At 37.6% G+C, this 13,814-nt stretch overlaps 3 protein-coding genes across 7 annotated transcripts; 2 read left to right on the top strand and 1 right to left on the bottom strand.

Annotated features, from left to right (window-relative positions):
- Nucleotides 1-414: 414 nt before the first annotated feature.
- med22 (mediator complex subunit 22) lies at nt 415-3,726 on the top strand. Of its 5 annotated transcripts, none has more exons than XM_041999178.1 (5): nt 415-533; nt 716-875; nt 1,034-1,114; nt 1,384-1,592; nt 3,063-3,726. In XM_041999178.1, the coding sequence occupies exons 2-5, from the start codon at nt 753-755 to the stop codon at nt 3,247-3,249; spliced, it is 600 nt and encodes a 199-aa protein (XP_041855112.1). In that variant the 5' UTR covers nt 415-533; nt 716-752; the 3' UTR covers nt 3,250-3,726. The 5 variants fall into 5 exon arrangements, with proteins under 5 accessions (XP_041855112.1, XP_041855110.1, XP_041855109.1 ...); XM_041999176.1 differs by having other exon boundaries at nt 3,057-3,726; XM_041999175.1 differs by having other exon boundaries at nt 3,040-3,726.
- Nucleotides 3,727-4,291: 565 nt separating this feature from the next.
- Nucleotides 4,292-8,184, bottom strand: c11h9orf78 (chromosome 11 C9orf78 homolog). The gene is made up of 9 exons (XM_041999173.1): nt 8,005-8,184; nt 7,806-7,865; nt 7,659-7,710; nt 7,505-7,575; nt 7,318-7,395; nt 5,320-5,517; nt 5,056-5,192; nt 4,848-4,952; nt 4,292-4,589 (listed from the first exon to the last, which is right to left on the bottom strand). Exons 1-9 carry the CDS (start codon nt 8,082-8,084, stop codon nt 4,492-4,494), a joined length of 879 nt encoding a protein of 292 aa, XP_041855107.1. The 5' UTR covers nt 8,085-8,184; the 3' UTR covers nt 4,292-4,491.
- nfu1 (NFU1 iron-sulfur cluster scaffold homolog (S. cerevisiae)) lies at nt 8,184-13,609 on the top strand. The gene is made up of 8 exons (XM_041999174.1): nt 8,184-8,301; nt 9,354-9,454; nt 9,994-10,129; nt 10,658-10,724; nt 10,811-10,928; nt 11,017-11,080; nt 11,183-11,357; nt 13,227-13,609. The coding sequence occupies exons 1-8, from the start codon at nt 8,198-8,200 to the stop codon at nt 13,263-13,265; spliced, it is 804 nt and encodes a 267-aa protein (XP_041855108.1). The 5' UTR covers nt 8,184-8,197; the 3' UTR covers nt 13,266-13,609.
- The last annotated feature ends 205 nt before the right edge of the window (nt 13,610-13,814 follow it).

The raw sequence follows: 13,814 nt of genomic DNA, 5'->3' as shown, positions 1-13,814 counted from the left end.
GTCAATGGTGGGTTAAGAAGAGAGACCACAGTGTGTTGTATGTTTAATGATATCAGCATCTGACAGAATGAAGCCAAACAAGTTATAACGCTACTTGGGGACTTCTCATCCTTAAAACCAAGAAAAGCCTGTAGAGCACATTAGAAATAAACAGACTTTAGAAGTAAACTGTCGTAGCAGATTTGTTTTACTAAAGCAGCATATGTGTAATTGAAAGCTAAACTCACCGGACGTAGTTTGCAGTTTTGTATAGAGAGAGCGAGAGAAGAGGTCATCGCTAGAGGGCGGCAGGACACAATACAAGTCTTTATTTTCAAGAAGAAGAAGAAGAAGAAGAAGAAGAAGAAGAAGCTTATAAAACTCCTCGCCAGCTGGTGGCGGTATTACGCTAAGCATTGTTTTCCAACCGCCAATAATCACCAACAGAAGAAGCAGACAACGAAGAAGAAGAAGAAAAAGAAGGTTAACGGTCTAGGGTTTCTATTTATTTTTATATATCACCACCATATTCTTCACAAGATATGTTATAACAAGTAAGTAATAAATACCGTATAACATACATGAAAAGTGGTGTCTTTACACTTAGTTTATTGTCTGTTTTTTTTTCAGACTGCACGCGCCTTTTCATGCTAGCTGATAGCTCACATCGAAAATGTTTGAATGTTGTGGCTGTAGTATGAATATCGTCAGCTGAATAGTCCTCTTTCTAAACTAGGAACAAGTAACTCGAGCTGTTTGCCTTTCTGAGCATCATGGCTGCTCAGAGAGCACTCCCTCAGAGCAAAGAGACTCTGCTGCAGAACTACAACAAGAGGCTAAAAGACGACATCAAGTCCATCATGGACAACTTCACAGAAATGATCAAAACAGCAAAGGTAATGCAACTAAGTTGACTTAACTAAAGTTTATAAGATACGCTAATACTTTCTCTTATTTTCGTGACAGTAAAATCGATCATAATTATCGATCAAACAGCACTGCCGTACACTTCTTTTTACACTGGTTTTTCTTCTTTTCATTTTTCTTTGTCTAGATAGAGGATGAGACTCAGGTTTCCCGAGCAGCCCAAGCAGAGCAGGACCATTATGAGATGCACGTAAGAGCAGCCAACATTGTAAGTGTGAAACAAAACTCATGAGCTGTTAATTTTCCTTTATAAGTCAGTGTAAATACACTGTCACTAATTACTTTTTGTAGTAAAATAAATCATTTTGGAAATTGGCATTATTTTAGAAAATGAAACCACAATCTGCATTTTGCCTGCTTTGTTTTATGAAATTTGTAAACTCTGAAAGTGTCTTTATTCCAGAAAACAAAGGGGTAAAAAAAGGTACTGTCCTTCATTTCTAAACCAGCTGCCTCTCCTCTATGTTGTTGTTTTAGGTTCGTGCTGGTGAATCCCTCATGAAACTGGTTTCAGATTTGAAACAGTTCCTTATTCTCAACGACTTTCCATCTGTGAACGATGCCATTAGTCTCCAGAACCAGCAGCTCCGGGCACTGCAAGAGGAGTGTGACAAAAAGCTCACGTCGCTCCGGGATGAGATCGCCGTCGACTTGTATGAGCTTGAGGAAGAATATTACTCCTCCAGGTACAAGTAGGCTCATACCTGCCCCCATCCCACTACTCTTCTGTTCTCCCATGCCCAGCACTTGTGTACTGTATCACATTTTATTTTTCACAGCTGAAATGAGGAAGGGGTCTAGCTGCCGCATCTAAACCTGACAATTTTTTTTGTATTTCATGGTCTCAATCAAACAGAACTGTGCATCAACACAAACTGTTGCAGAAAGTCATTGTGATGGCCCTCAGTTTACTAAATGCTTTTACATTGCTACAGTTTTACAAGTGCCTTGACTTTTTCCTGCTGCATTCTTTCTTCACAATTGGTCAAAGCAAAAATATTAAAAGGACCATACCAGTAAATATCTGCTGTGTCGGTGCATGCAGCTTTTGAATTACAAGTCAACGTGCAATTTGGGGAATAAAATGCAGTTTACTGTTGCAGTATGTAGGTTTTTTTTTGTTAACTAGGATTCATTTTCTAAACTTTGAACCAAAGGCATTGATGTGACTTTACTGAAGGTTTTTATCTCAATGGTGAGCAGGCCATTAGTTTTCTGCTCTGCAGCAACCAATGAACATTAGATATTTTAACAATAGGTACATGGCAGAGATTCATGTTTTAATGAAATGTCAGAAATGTTGCCTCCTTGTCTGTTTACAACAGCAAGTTTTTACATGTAAATAATAATAATGAACTTTAATCAATTGGCTGTTTTAATTATGGCTGACTGTTTCTAAGAATTACAACACAAAGATTTGCATGAAACAAAAAACATAATTTAAAACTATTAGAATAATTTCTCATGTATAATGTTATCAAGACCATATGTAACATTTAAACACGAAATATAATGGGCTTTATAAAAGATTTTAGGAAAAGATTGTATAATTCAACTTTTTGCTGTTATTTATTTGTTATGTAACAAATCTAAAGCTGCTAAGAGTTTTGAAAGTAGTTTTCTGTAAAGTTGACTTAATTTTGTTCTTTCCGTCCGAAAAAAAAAACGCAACCTGTAACCATGAAAGTGGAGTCAGTCACGCATGGTGCAGTTGTACGTTTGTGTCGGCTGTTTCAGTAAACCCAGGATGATTGAGAAATAAAGCAGAGACAAAATGCTGGCGTAGTTTGTCTTGTTTTCTTTAAGAAAGCATAAAAGAATGTCTCTGAGCCGTGCTTGGAGCTTACTAGCTGTGGACCTGCCTTCCTCACTGCACTCACTCTGCTTTCTCCCATCAGCAACTAATCCCATTCTTTTGCTGATCTTAAACAATTTGCTGGTCATACCTGTAGAAAGTAGAAAATTAAAGCCAGTTTTATGTGTTGATTGTTTCCAGTGCTTCTGCATAACCTCCATGCTTCTATTAAATGTGTGCTTTCATGTGCTCCTCTGTGTATGAGCGTGTTTATTCTGACCTGCTGCTGTTGTGTGCTCCTCTCTTTCTGCGCTGCACTGATTCTTTGCCTCCTACTGGTTTCTGCTACGCAAAGCTACAGTCAGTGGGACAGCACTGACCTGCCTCTGTGTGAGGCCTACCGACAACGCGAAAGCTGGGCCTCTCCAGACAGCAGCTGCAGTTCTAACCAAGATGACCGAGAGAACACAGAGGGATCGCCCTCACAGGAGACAACCACCCAACACCACCCCAATGGACATGGGACTGGCACCCTAGAGAAACCATGAGAGGAGGGCGGGGATACTGACTAGAACACCGAATGAACATAAGTGCTCGGTGTGGTTTGGATAATTTTGTTTTAATTACACTTTGTGAAGTTGTGTTTCATTAGATTTATTTTGCTTGGACTTGAAACTGGACTCAAACTTTGAATTTAGGATTTATTCTATATTTACAGTTATAAGTGAAGAGTTTAATGAACTCAAATGAACAAAAACCTCATTAGAATAGCAACCTGACACCTAATGCTACGTCACATTCCCTTCTGTTTAACTCTTAGAATAACATACTAAGACTGCATTACCATTATTTAGGAAATTTAATGCACACAACTTCATGTTTTTAGTTCATTTCTGAAGCACTGAAATATAAACATTTGTACAATTTTATATACTTTGCATAAATATTAAGTGTATAAATCTAGTTTTATTTGTACGTTTTGCTTTTGTAAATGTAATTCCTGCTTTTGTATTTACAAGGTCAAATTAAACAAACAAACAAACAAAAAAATCAGTGTTTTGTTTTTAATGACGTTCATTTCTGAAAACGCTTATAAAAGAAATCTACAGCCAAATGCCCAGAGTAACAGGATTAAAAGCCAAACATCCAACCACAGTTGGTACTGCATTGGATCAATCTGAGGGGCAATCTCTGTTGTGATTGGTTGTTTTGTTGTTAGGCACGTTGTTTTGAGCATTAAAAATCATACACAGTTGCTAAATGGAAGAGTTGTAGACTTGCATTAATCACCTTTTTAGTAGCAGCTGTTGCTGCTTTCTCTTGCTGTCTAATCCTAATTGATTTGAACTTTCTTATTTCAATAATTTGCACATTTAAAAAGTTGGAAATGATTAAAAGAAAAATTCACAGGCCTTTTACCTGAAATGTGACTATTTAATATTCTCATAAGTGTTAATTCAGGAGCTCATATCATGACAACCAATCACAGAAGAGCATCTCTCTGGCCAATACAGTCTAGCACCAACCTCTTGACATTTGCCATCTACTCCCTGCAGTCTTTCCGCATTTTTGTCCAATGTTTGAAACTACATTTAAATCATCAGTCAGATTACTGAACATGACACATTACATTGCAAATGCAGAGTACAACCACTGGAAGCTTTATACAGCAATTACAAGTTGCATCACTGTCATAGTAACTGCCATTTTTAAACTCCCCCAAAATTCTATATAGCTGTTTACAAAGATGACAAATTGAGTAAGGAAAACTAAGACATAACGTTTAAAGATTAATATCTTCGATTCATTTTCTTGAACTTCTCGTAGTGGTAGTCGTCTGTGGCCTTTTCGTTGTTTGGACGTTTGCGGTAGTTGGGCGGTGAAGGGGCTGTGATAAAAAATATCATAAAGCTCATTCAGAATATTTCAAGTAGTATTTATATATAATATCTAAAATAATTATTTATTTAGTTCACTTATCCAAATAGCAAAAATATTTAGTTATGTTTCAAAAAGGTACCTAAAATACAAACAGTATCAAACAGTTTGGCTATAATAGCCCGACTTGAACAATCATCGGGTCTGTTGAAACAGCTTGATACAGAACAGTGTGGTAGACTGTGTGTGGCAGAGAGAAGACTCGTACCTTCTGGTCCTGGTTTCTCTGTGTCGCCCACGCGTAGTGGTCTTGCTTTGGGCTCTTCTCTGTGTCTGTGGTGCCTCTGAGGTGCATTTACATCCTCGTGATAGACTTTAAAAAAAAAAAAAAGTAATGCCACAATCAGCTAAACATCCATGCCTAATGTGATAAATTTTTTAAATTAACTAATGTTTACACCCCAATATGAACTCACAGCGGTTGTGTTGAACATAATTCACAGCAATGTTTGTGGGAACAAATGATGTTCCGTGGTCTTTTTTCTTGTTCCTCTGTTCAGCCAGAAGTTTGGCTTTTGCCTCCTCTGTCTGGATAATATTTTTTATCTTTGCACTGGACAGAAATCACATCAACAAGATATCAGTTTTACTACCACATTTCAATGCAAACTGCCATTCCTTTAAAAAGACACATGTAATAATAAATAAATAAGGAAATTTAGATAATCTTCTGGACATACTCGATGCCCAGATCGACTTCAGGAATCCCACTTAGCATCTGATTGGACAACATCTCTTCTGTCTTCTTGGCAGAGTTGACTCGAATGCTTTCAGGCAGTTCGTACAGGTGGTCCTCTGCATTCTTCACCTTAACTTTTTGTTCCTCAGCCTCCACCATGCCCTTCTTCTTTTTTAATTCAGTTTCAATATATTTCATCCTGTGAGGAGAAAAGAAAAGGGGAATTATTACTGAAGCAATTCATTCAGTGACTACAAAATGCTGCAGAGTACATTCTTAAGTTTTGTTATTTAAATGTCCTAAAACAAATAATATTTAGATCTAAAATGGCGAACGCAAACAAAGTATGGACATTGACTAAACAGGTGTTGTAATTTTCCATTTACATGTATGTTTATATTTAGTTCATATTTTAGTTTAGATTTAAATTATGAATGCAAAGGACATAAGTCAGCTGGTTGAGGTTTTGGGTTGGCATGTTACCATGTTATCAGGATGTGTTGTACGTATTTTATTCTAGACAAGAAGCTAAGAGGGCTGTTACGTCAAAGAGAAAATGTCAAGGTAGTGAACATGAAAGACAGCAAGTTCCATGCTCATTTTGTCTGTGTGCTGTCTTGATCAAATAAAGTTTTCTTCTAAAACATTCTAAAGCCAGTTGTTCCAATGTAATCCAATCGGATAGGATCAAATCTTGAAAATGGGTTGTTCAAATGGGAACGCTGGTTTCTGAAATTGGATTGGATCACGTAACCCAATCCTGGTTGTTATCTGGATAAGTTTGGGTTTTTCAAAACTTCTGAGCAGGATCTAGATAACTTTGATCCAAGAAAACAAGATTACCCTGATCCCAAAAGAGGGTAGGATTACAAGGCGGATTTCAGGAGCAAACCTCAAATTCAAACAAATAATAGTATCTTTTAAGTCAGTGCATATGGTTTTATTTATCTGATATTATTTTATGTTGCACCTGACTTGTTTAACCATCATAGGGATAAAGTAAATAAAGTAGGCATAGGCTACCTATTAAGACTGTCAGCATAATATACAGCAACAATAAAACATAATATGTCAACAACAAAAACAAATATAATAATCCAATTTCCTGTCATTCATCACTACATATTTAGGGAAGAACCTGTCACGAATAATGTCTAACAACTGCATCCCTTACTACACGTCCAGTCAGTCCCTCATTCTGACAGAATACCAAAGGTTGGTCCGGTTCTTTACCATGAGGCTCAGGTGTATCAATAACACTGTCACAGAGAGGGACATTGCGCTTTTTAAGATGAAACATCCACAATGTAGTTGTTAATTTAATTAGTTTTATATTTGTTGTAGCTCCGACGAGAAGTCATAAAATTATACATAGAAGTGGATGTTCATGATTTCCTGTGTGTTGTCACACAGTGAAAAGTACCCCATACCCTTCTACTTGTTGTTCTTCACATAGCCAGAAGCCCACATTGTTTTAAATGCTGGAAATCCAGATTTGGAAACCCTGAAAAACAGGATTCTGGATCAGGGTGATCCAACCCAGCGTTGCTTTGAACAACTGGGGTAAAAATAAACTGGATTACGTGATCCTCCATCCTGAAAAATGGGATTCCCAAATGTGGAAGGCTTTTATCCAGATTAAATTTTCTGAGCAACCGGCCCCTAAAGATCTTCCTGTCAAATTGAGTCAGTCAGAATACGTATCCCTCATGCATCATGTCAGGTAAGCACTGCATGGCTTTGTCTCGTGTTGAATAAAAATTAGTAGCTACCATTATCCATTTTTTGTTGAATCAGCTAACAAATCAGAAGTGACACAAGCATTTCAGAGCAAGTACTGCTGTAACAAGTAACTCCTATTAAATCAAAATGGAGTCTTTAAATATGATCATGTGCTCCTGAAGATGTGTCAGCACCTTCAGAAAGGCAAATGATGCTAAAGTGTTTTTCTGTGAATATATTTATGTAACTAAAAACAAAATAAAACCCCCATACATACATGTCTGCATCCTCATCTCTTCTGTTGGTCTCAGCCGAGAATGACGTGCCAAGGTTGAGGTCTGTGTCATCTTCTGTCCTGTTTGGGGATCAATTTTTCACAAGAGGTGTTTTATTGCGTCTTATAATTATATATTAAGGTACACAGACTGAAAATGATATTGTATCAGAATCAGTTCTAGACTCACATGTCTCTATTCCTATCTTTCACCTTCTTCATGTCGACAACACCCCCAGTCTTCAGTTTGAAGGGATCATTCTGTCAGTAGATTACATTTTATTAAGACAAAGTTTAAAGACGTCACTCGAACGCACTTATTTTGGTTCAAACTCGTGACTTACATCGATTTCAACTTCTGGCGGCAGCTTTTCTCCAACCAATAAAGCGGTCACACTGATTGGGGGGAAAAAAGATAACTGAATATTTGAGGGCATCTCATCTGTTTCACCATTCTGTGCCCAACCCTAAGGAAAGCACATTCACGTTACCTCACACCGCTCTGTCGTTTCCTCAAACTCTGAAGCTCCTTTGCCTCCTCTACTTTCGATCTAAACAACAAAAACATAAACCCCTAATTAAACCACAATGATTACTCAGCTTATTATATCGATGTGAAAACGTCTTTATTTTGATGCACGGCGTCAGCTCGCTAGCTAACACGTTAGTCTAAACATGCCGTTAAATTACCTGACTTCTTCCGTTGTTTCAACCTCTTCCTCGTCATTTGACGAGTCCCGCCTCCGCCTAAAGTTTTTGCCACACGGCATCTTTGAAATCGTTTAATTAATATTTCTGAGCGCTCGCAAATATCACACTTTACGCTAGCTACTTGTTTGGGGAAAACTTTAAGAAACGTACAAAAATAGTTCGTCACTTCCGCATGTGCAAAAATCCCTTCCTTTCTCTTTGGGTAACCATAACAATCATGGCGACTTACGCACAGGTCGGCAGGTTGTTGGGTATTTCAGCAAGACTTTTGCGTCCGTAAGTTTAATTCATTGCAAGAGATGAGCATGCGCTGGTCTTCCACCACCCATTTATTGTAATTAGTATTACATTAGCCTCTAAAGAACCAGGGTACTGATATGAATGTGGCTAACTGGCATGTTAGCATGCTTGCTAAACTGTGGAATGGCGCAGACTCTCTTGTCAACCACATATTATGAGGGGGGATATGCGTATTACTTAATAATTACCTCTATAATCTGTTAATTTACCGCTGTAGGTCCTTTGAAATGGCCCTCAGAATTCAAGCCAAGCAAATTTGTACAAGCTTAAACAAGTTAAATATGCAGATAAACACGCCCCATTTTAGGTTTCAATCCATTTGTTAACTTTATGTGAAATCACCTACGGAACATTGTGATGTATTATACTTCATTTTCTGCATAACTTTAAAGGCTTTTGCAGGAATAGAACTAAAAAAGAAATCCTGCTCAGAATTCCCGATTCGATTGACCTTTGTTTCTGAATAAATTAATTATATAACTGGATTAAGTGTTTCTAGGTCAGTCAACCTGGTAACTTACAAACTTGCATTTATGACCTTGGAATAGTTCCATCCCAATGTCTTGTTCTATATGTTACTAAGATATTATTATTATTATTGTTATTGTAGTCTGTATTTTCTAAGATATATATAGTTTCCAGTTCAAGTAACATGAGCTGCTGAGAGTGGAGATAGTGCACATAGATTTGCAGTCTTTTCATTATCTAAATATTTAAAGTACCTGTTAACCTACTACATTTTATGAGATAAAAACTGTTCATTACAAGTGTATTATCTTCAGATGGATTATGACTATACTGTGCTACTTTTTCTTAAAACCTAGTGAATCAATTTAGTTCTGTTACAGAAGAATATCATGTTATTCTATTAGCATGCACAAAATATTTGTAAAAGATCAATCACAGATAGTTTACAAGTTTTGACCTCATTGCTGACACATCCTTAAATTGGGAACGTAAATAAAAAAGCATGATGTGGTTGCCCATGATGTAGTAACCCTTTTAATTTTTTATATGTACTCTTTCAGTCTTGCTGGCAGTGGATGTCAGAGCACTGGACTCCACTTACTTTCACATCCTACAGGAGTCCCCAACAGATGGCCACAAAACCCCTTCTGGGTTGTTCCTGGTTTGTGTTCTAGTACCATCCTGTACTTCATACAGAACTGATAGTCTCGAAGGGCACTCTGAATACAGTGGTACAGACACAGAACAGGTGCTCAGTGTATTATATGTGTAGGTGCTTCTACAATGTGGTGAATCAGTTTTTCTCCTGAACGGATGCAGGCCACAGTTTCAGTAAATTAAAGACTTAGACTGGACGTGAACAACAGAATGAAATTCCATCTGAGTGGCTTTGGAAGCCGTGCAAATGAAGGAAAATAAAGAATACAATATCAAAAGATATGTAGCAAAATATGGGAAAGTATTTACATTGTAAAGTATTTACATAGCAGTATAAGCATCTTTTCCTAAATTAGACACCATAATACTAAGAAATGACACAATAGTACATGACTGGTCATAGTATTGTACAATATGATGATTATTGCACAAGAAAAGAGCATGTTGTGAGAAAATCTTTTATCTGTACATGTCAACCAGTAACAAAAAACATCCTTGATGTTATCTAACACCTGGTGTTAAATTTTTGTTCTTTGTGTTTAGGAAGGAACATGTTTGTGCAGACACAGGACACACCAAATCCAAACAGTCTGAAGTTTCTTCCTGGTCGGACAGTTCTCGAAGAGGGAACCATGAATTTTGCAGGCCCACGTGATGCACACTGCTCACCCTTAGCAAGGTTTGTGACATCTTAGTTACAACCTAACTAATCTCAGTATAGCATGCCACAGGAGGGATCTATAAAAGAACAGTTCATACATAGGGTTTTACTTTTTCTGACCTTGTTCCCCTGTTTCCCCACTGTGGACTGTCGATTTTACTAACTATTAAACTTGTGTTTTGTAAGCCACTTCTTTTTTTTCTTTTTTTTTTCTTTTTTTTTATGAAATCTAAGTAAAAAATTTATAGTCTTCTGGCTTCTGTTTTCACTTGAAGGTGTTCTTAAAGCCAAGTTTCTAAATCTGCTGCTTAATCTGCTTTTTTAATGTCTAATTGAGGTGTATCAGATAAAATATTTTATGAAACTATGAAATGCCACAGCTATACTGTAAAAACATTTTTGGTTTTTTTTTTTAGGCAAAATACCCATTTAACAACATTGTAACATATTGTTGAAAACCCTAATTTAAAAAAAATTAATTTAAGATTAACTTTGCAGTTAGTTGCCAATGTCTTAAACCTTAATAATATTGTGTGTTGTCTCCAGACAGCTGTTTAGGATTGATGGAGTCAAGAGTGTCTTCCTGGGCCCCGATTTCATCACCATCACTAAGGTAAAACAAGGTCCAACATGTTCAAATCTCGTACTCTAACACTGTGGGACATTGTTGCTTGGAATAACTTTCTACATTTTTTTTAGTCTGATGCAACTATGGAATGGAAAGTAATCAAACCTGATGTATTTGCTACTATCATGGACTTCTTTACTTCTGGACTTCCCATTGTAAATGAGGACAGCAAGCCAAGTGCAGATACAGGTAAAGACTTCAATTCGACAAGCAGGACTGAAATTGCGAATAATGCTGTTATAGACCAAAGATCTTCAGTCTCCATGTCTCTCTTCAGCCCCATCAGATGATGATGATGAAGTAGTGGCTATGATCAAAGAGTTGCTGGATACTCGAATAAGGTAAAAGCTTATGAAAACTCACACTGACGTCAGAGGCTGTGGCAATTAATTGCAGTTTTTTCTGTCCTCGTGTCACTCCTGTGAATGGTCTTGTTTCCTCAGGCCGACAGTGCAGGAGGACGGAGGAGACGTTCTGTATCGGGGATTCGAAGATGGCGTAGTTAAACTGAAACTGCAGGGCTCTTGCACCAGTTGCCCCAGTTCAATTGTTACCTTGAAGAATGGAATTCAAAACATGCTTCAGTTTTATGTACCTGAGGTTGAATCAGTCGAACAGGTTTGTTCCCTTTAAAAAAGATATTTAGTTACAGTGAGGAAAATAAGTATCTGAACACCCTGCTATTTTGCAAGTACTCCCACTTAGAAATCATGGAGGGGTCTGAAATTTTCATCGTGCATGTCCACTGTGAGAGACATAATCTAAAAAAAATCCTGAAATCACAATGTATGATTTTTTAACAATTTATTTGTATGTTACAGCTGCAAATAAGTATTTGAACAGCTGAGAAAATCAGTGTTCATATTTGGTACAGTAGCCTTTGTTTGCAATTACAGAGGTCAAACATTTCCTGTAGTTTTTCCACCAGGTTTGCACACACTGCAGGAGATATTTTGGCCCACTCCTCCACACAGATCTTCTCTAGATCAGTCAGGTTTCTGGGCTGTCGCTGAGAAACAGGGAGTTTCAGCTTCCTCCAAAGATTTTCTATTGGTTTAGGTCTGGAGACTGGCTAGGCCACTCCAGAACCTTGATATGCTTCTTACGGAGCCACTCCTTGGTTATCTTGGCTGTGTGCTTCGGGCCATTGTCATGTTGGAAGACCCAGCTACGACCCATCTTCACTGAGAACTGAGGGAAGGAGGCTGTTCCCCAAAATCTCGCAATACATGGCCCTGGTTATCCCCTCCTTAATACAGTGCAGTCGCCCTGTCCCATGTGCAGAAAAACACCCCCAAAGCATGATGCTACCACCCCCATGCTTCACAGTAGGGATGGTGTTCTTGGGATGGTACTCATCATTCTTCTTCCTCCAAACACAGTGAGTGGAATTAAGACCAAAAAAATCTATTTTGGTCTCATCTGACCACATGACTTTCTCCCATGACTCCTCTGGATCATCCAAATGGTCATTGGCAAACTTAAGACGGGCCTTGACATGTGCTGGTTTAAGCAGGGGAACCTTCGGTGCCATGCATGATTTGAAACCATGACGTCTTAGTGTTTTACCAACAGTAACCTTGGAAACGGTGGTCCCAGCTCTTTTCAGGTCATTGACCAGCTCCTCCCGTGTAGTTCTGGGCTGATTCCTCACCTTTCTTAGGATCACTGAGACCCCACGAGGTGAGATCTTGCATGGAGCCCCAGTACGAGGGAGATTGACAGTCATGTTTAGCTTCTTCCATTTTCTAATGATTGCTCCAACAGTGGATCTTTTTTCACCAAGCTGCTTGGCAATTGCCCCGTAGCCCTTTCCAGCCTTGTGGAGGTCTACAATTTTGTCTCTGGTGTTTTTGGACAGCTCTTTGGTCTTGGCTATGTTAGTAGTTGGAGTCTTACTGATTGTATGGGGTGAACAGGTGTCTTTATGCAGCTATCAACCTCAAACAGGTGCTTCTAAATTTAGGATAATAAGTGGAGTGGAGGTGGACTTTTTAAAGGCGGACTAACAGATCTTTGAGGGTCAGAATTCTAGCTGATTGACAGGTGTTCAAATAGTTATTTGTAGCTGTATCATACAAATAATTTATTAAAAAATCATACATTGTGATTTCAGGATTTTTTTTTAGATTATGTCTCTCACAGTGGACATGCACCTACGATGAAAATTTCAGACCCCTCCATGATTTCTAAGTGGGAGTACTTGCAAAATAGCAGGATGTTCAAATACTTATTTTCCTCACTGTATGTCACTGCATCTGACTAATAACTTTTTTAATTGAAACTTTGTAATCACTATGTACGGATTAAATTAATTTAATATTGGTTGAATTAACTTTGAAAGAAAAACAGCTCTTTCTAATGTCTGCCTAATGTGGGTTTCTGTTTATTTCTTAAAATAAAAAAGTAATCCACTGAAGCATTTTAATGTGTTAAAATTTTGAGGAAAATATTTAAAAAAAAAATTTTTTTTAACTTTTTTTACAGGTGAAGGATGAAGAGGAAGAGGAGGCAGCTCAAGTGTGAACTACTGAAACTAGCAGAACCACATATAGACGTTCCTCTTCCCCCCCAAACCACCTGCTTTATTTCAATCATATATGCAATAAAATAATCAGTTGTATATCACAGCTGTGTGAAACATCATTACTCATCCAGATGTTATCATTGATTTTGGTATCTGTGTTCTGTTATTAGCAGCTTTTTACAAAATGTAAGACAAAATTGCTCAGTTGTATACAGATTGTGCAGTGGAAATAAACTGTATTTATTCTTTCATATTGTATTTACACATGTTCTGAATCAGTCAGCAAAACAGCCTTTAGGTTAAAAATACTGTATACTGTATAAATAAAGATTGTTGAAATATTTTCAAAATGTTTTCTTGGTATGTGCATCTTTGATGTGTGTATAAGTGTATAAGGTTTCACCGGATTTCACAGAAATGTCACCATTATATACTTAGAATGGATATATGAGAAATATTGTACAGTTGTTTCCCCATGACTCACTTCTGCACTACCATATCATATTTCTTATCCACTGGTGGATTGCAGGGAATACAGGTCAGTCATT

This window comes from Melanotaenia boesemani, chromosome 11, assembly GCF_017639745.1.
Source record: "Melanotaenia boesemani isolate fMelBoe1 chromosome 11, fMelBoe1.pri, whole genome shotgun sequence".
In the NCBI taxonomy this organism is placed as follows: Eukaryota; Metazoa; Chordata; class Actinopteri; order Atheriniformes; family Melanotaeniidae; genus Melanotaenia; species Melanotaenia boesemani.
Note: the sequence above shows the minus strand (reverse complement) of the source record. Positions and strands in the feature narration are given on the sequence as shown.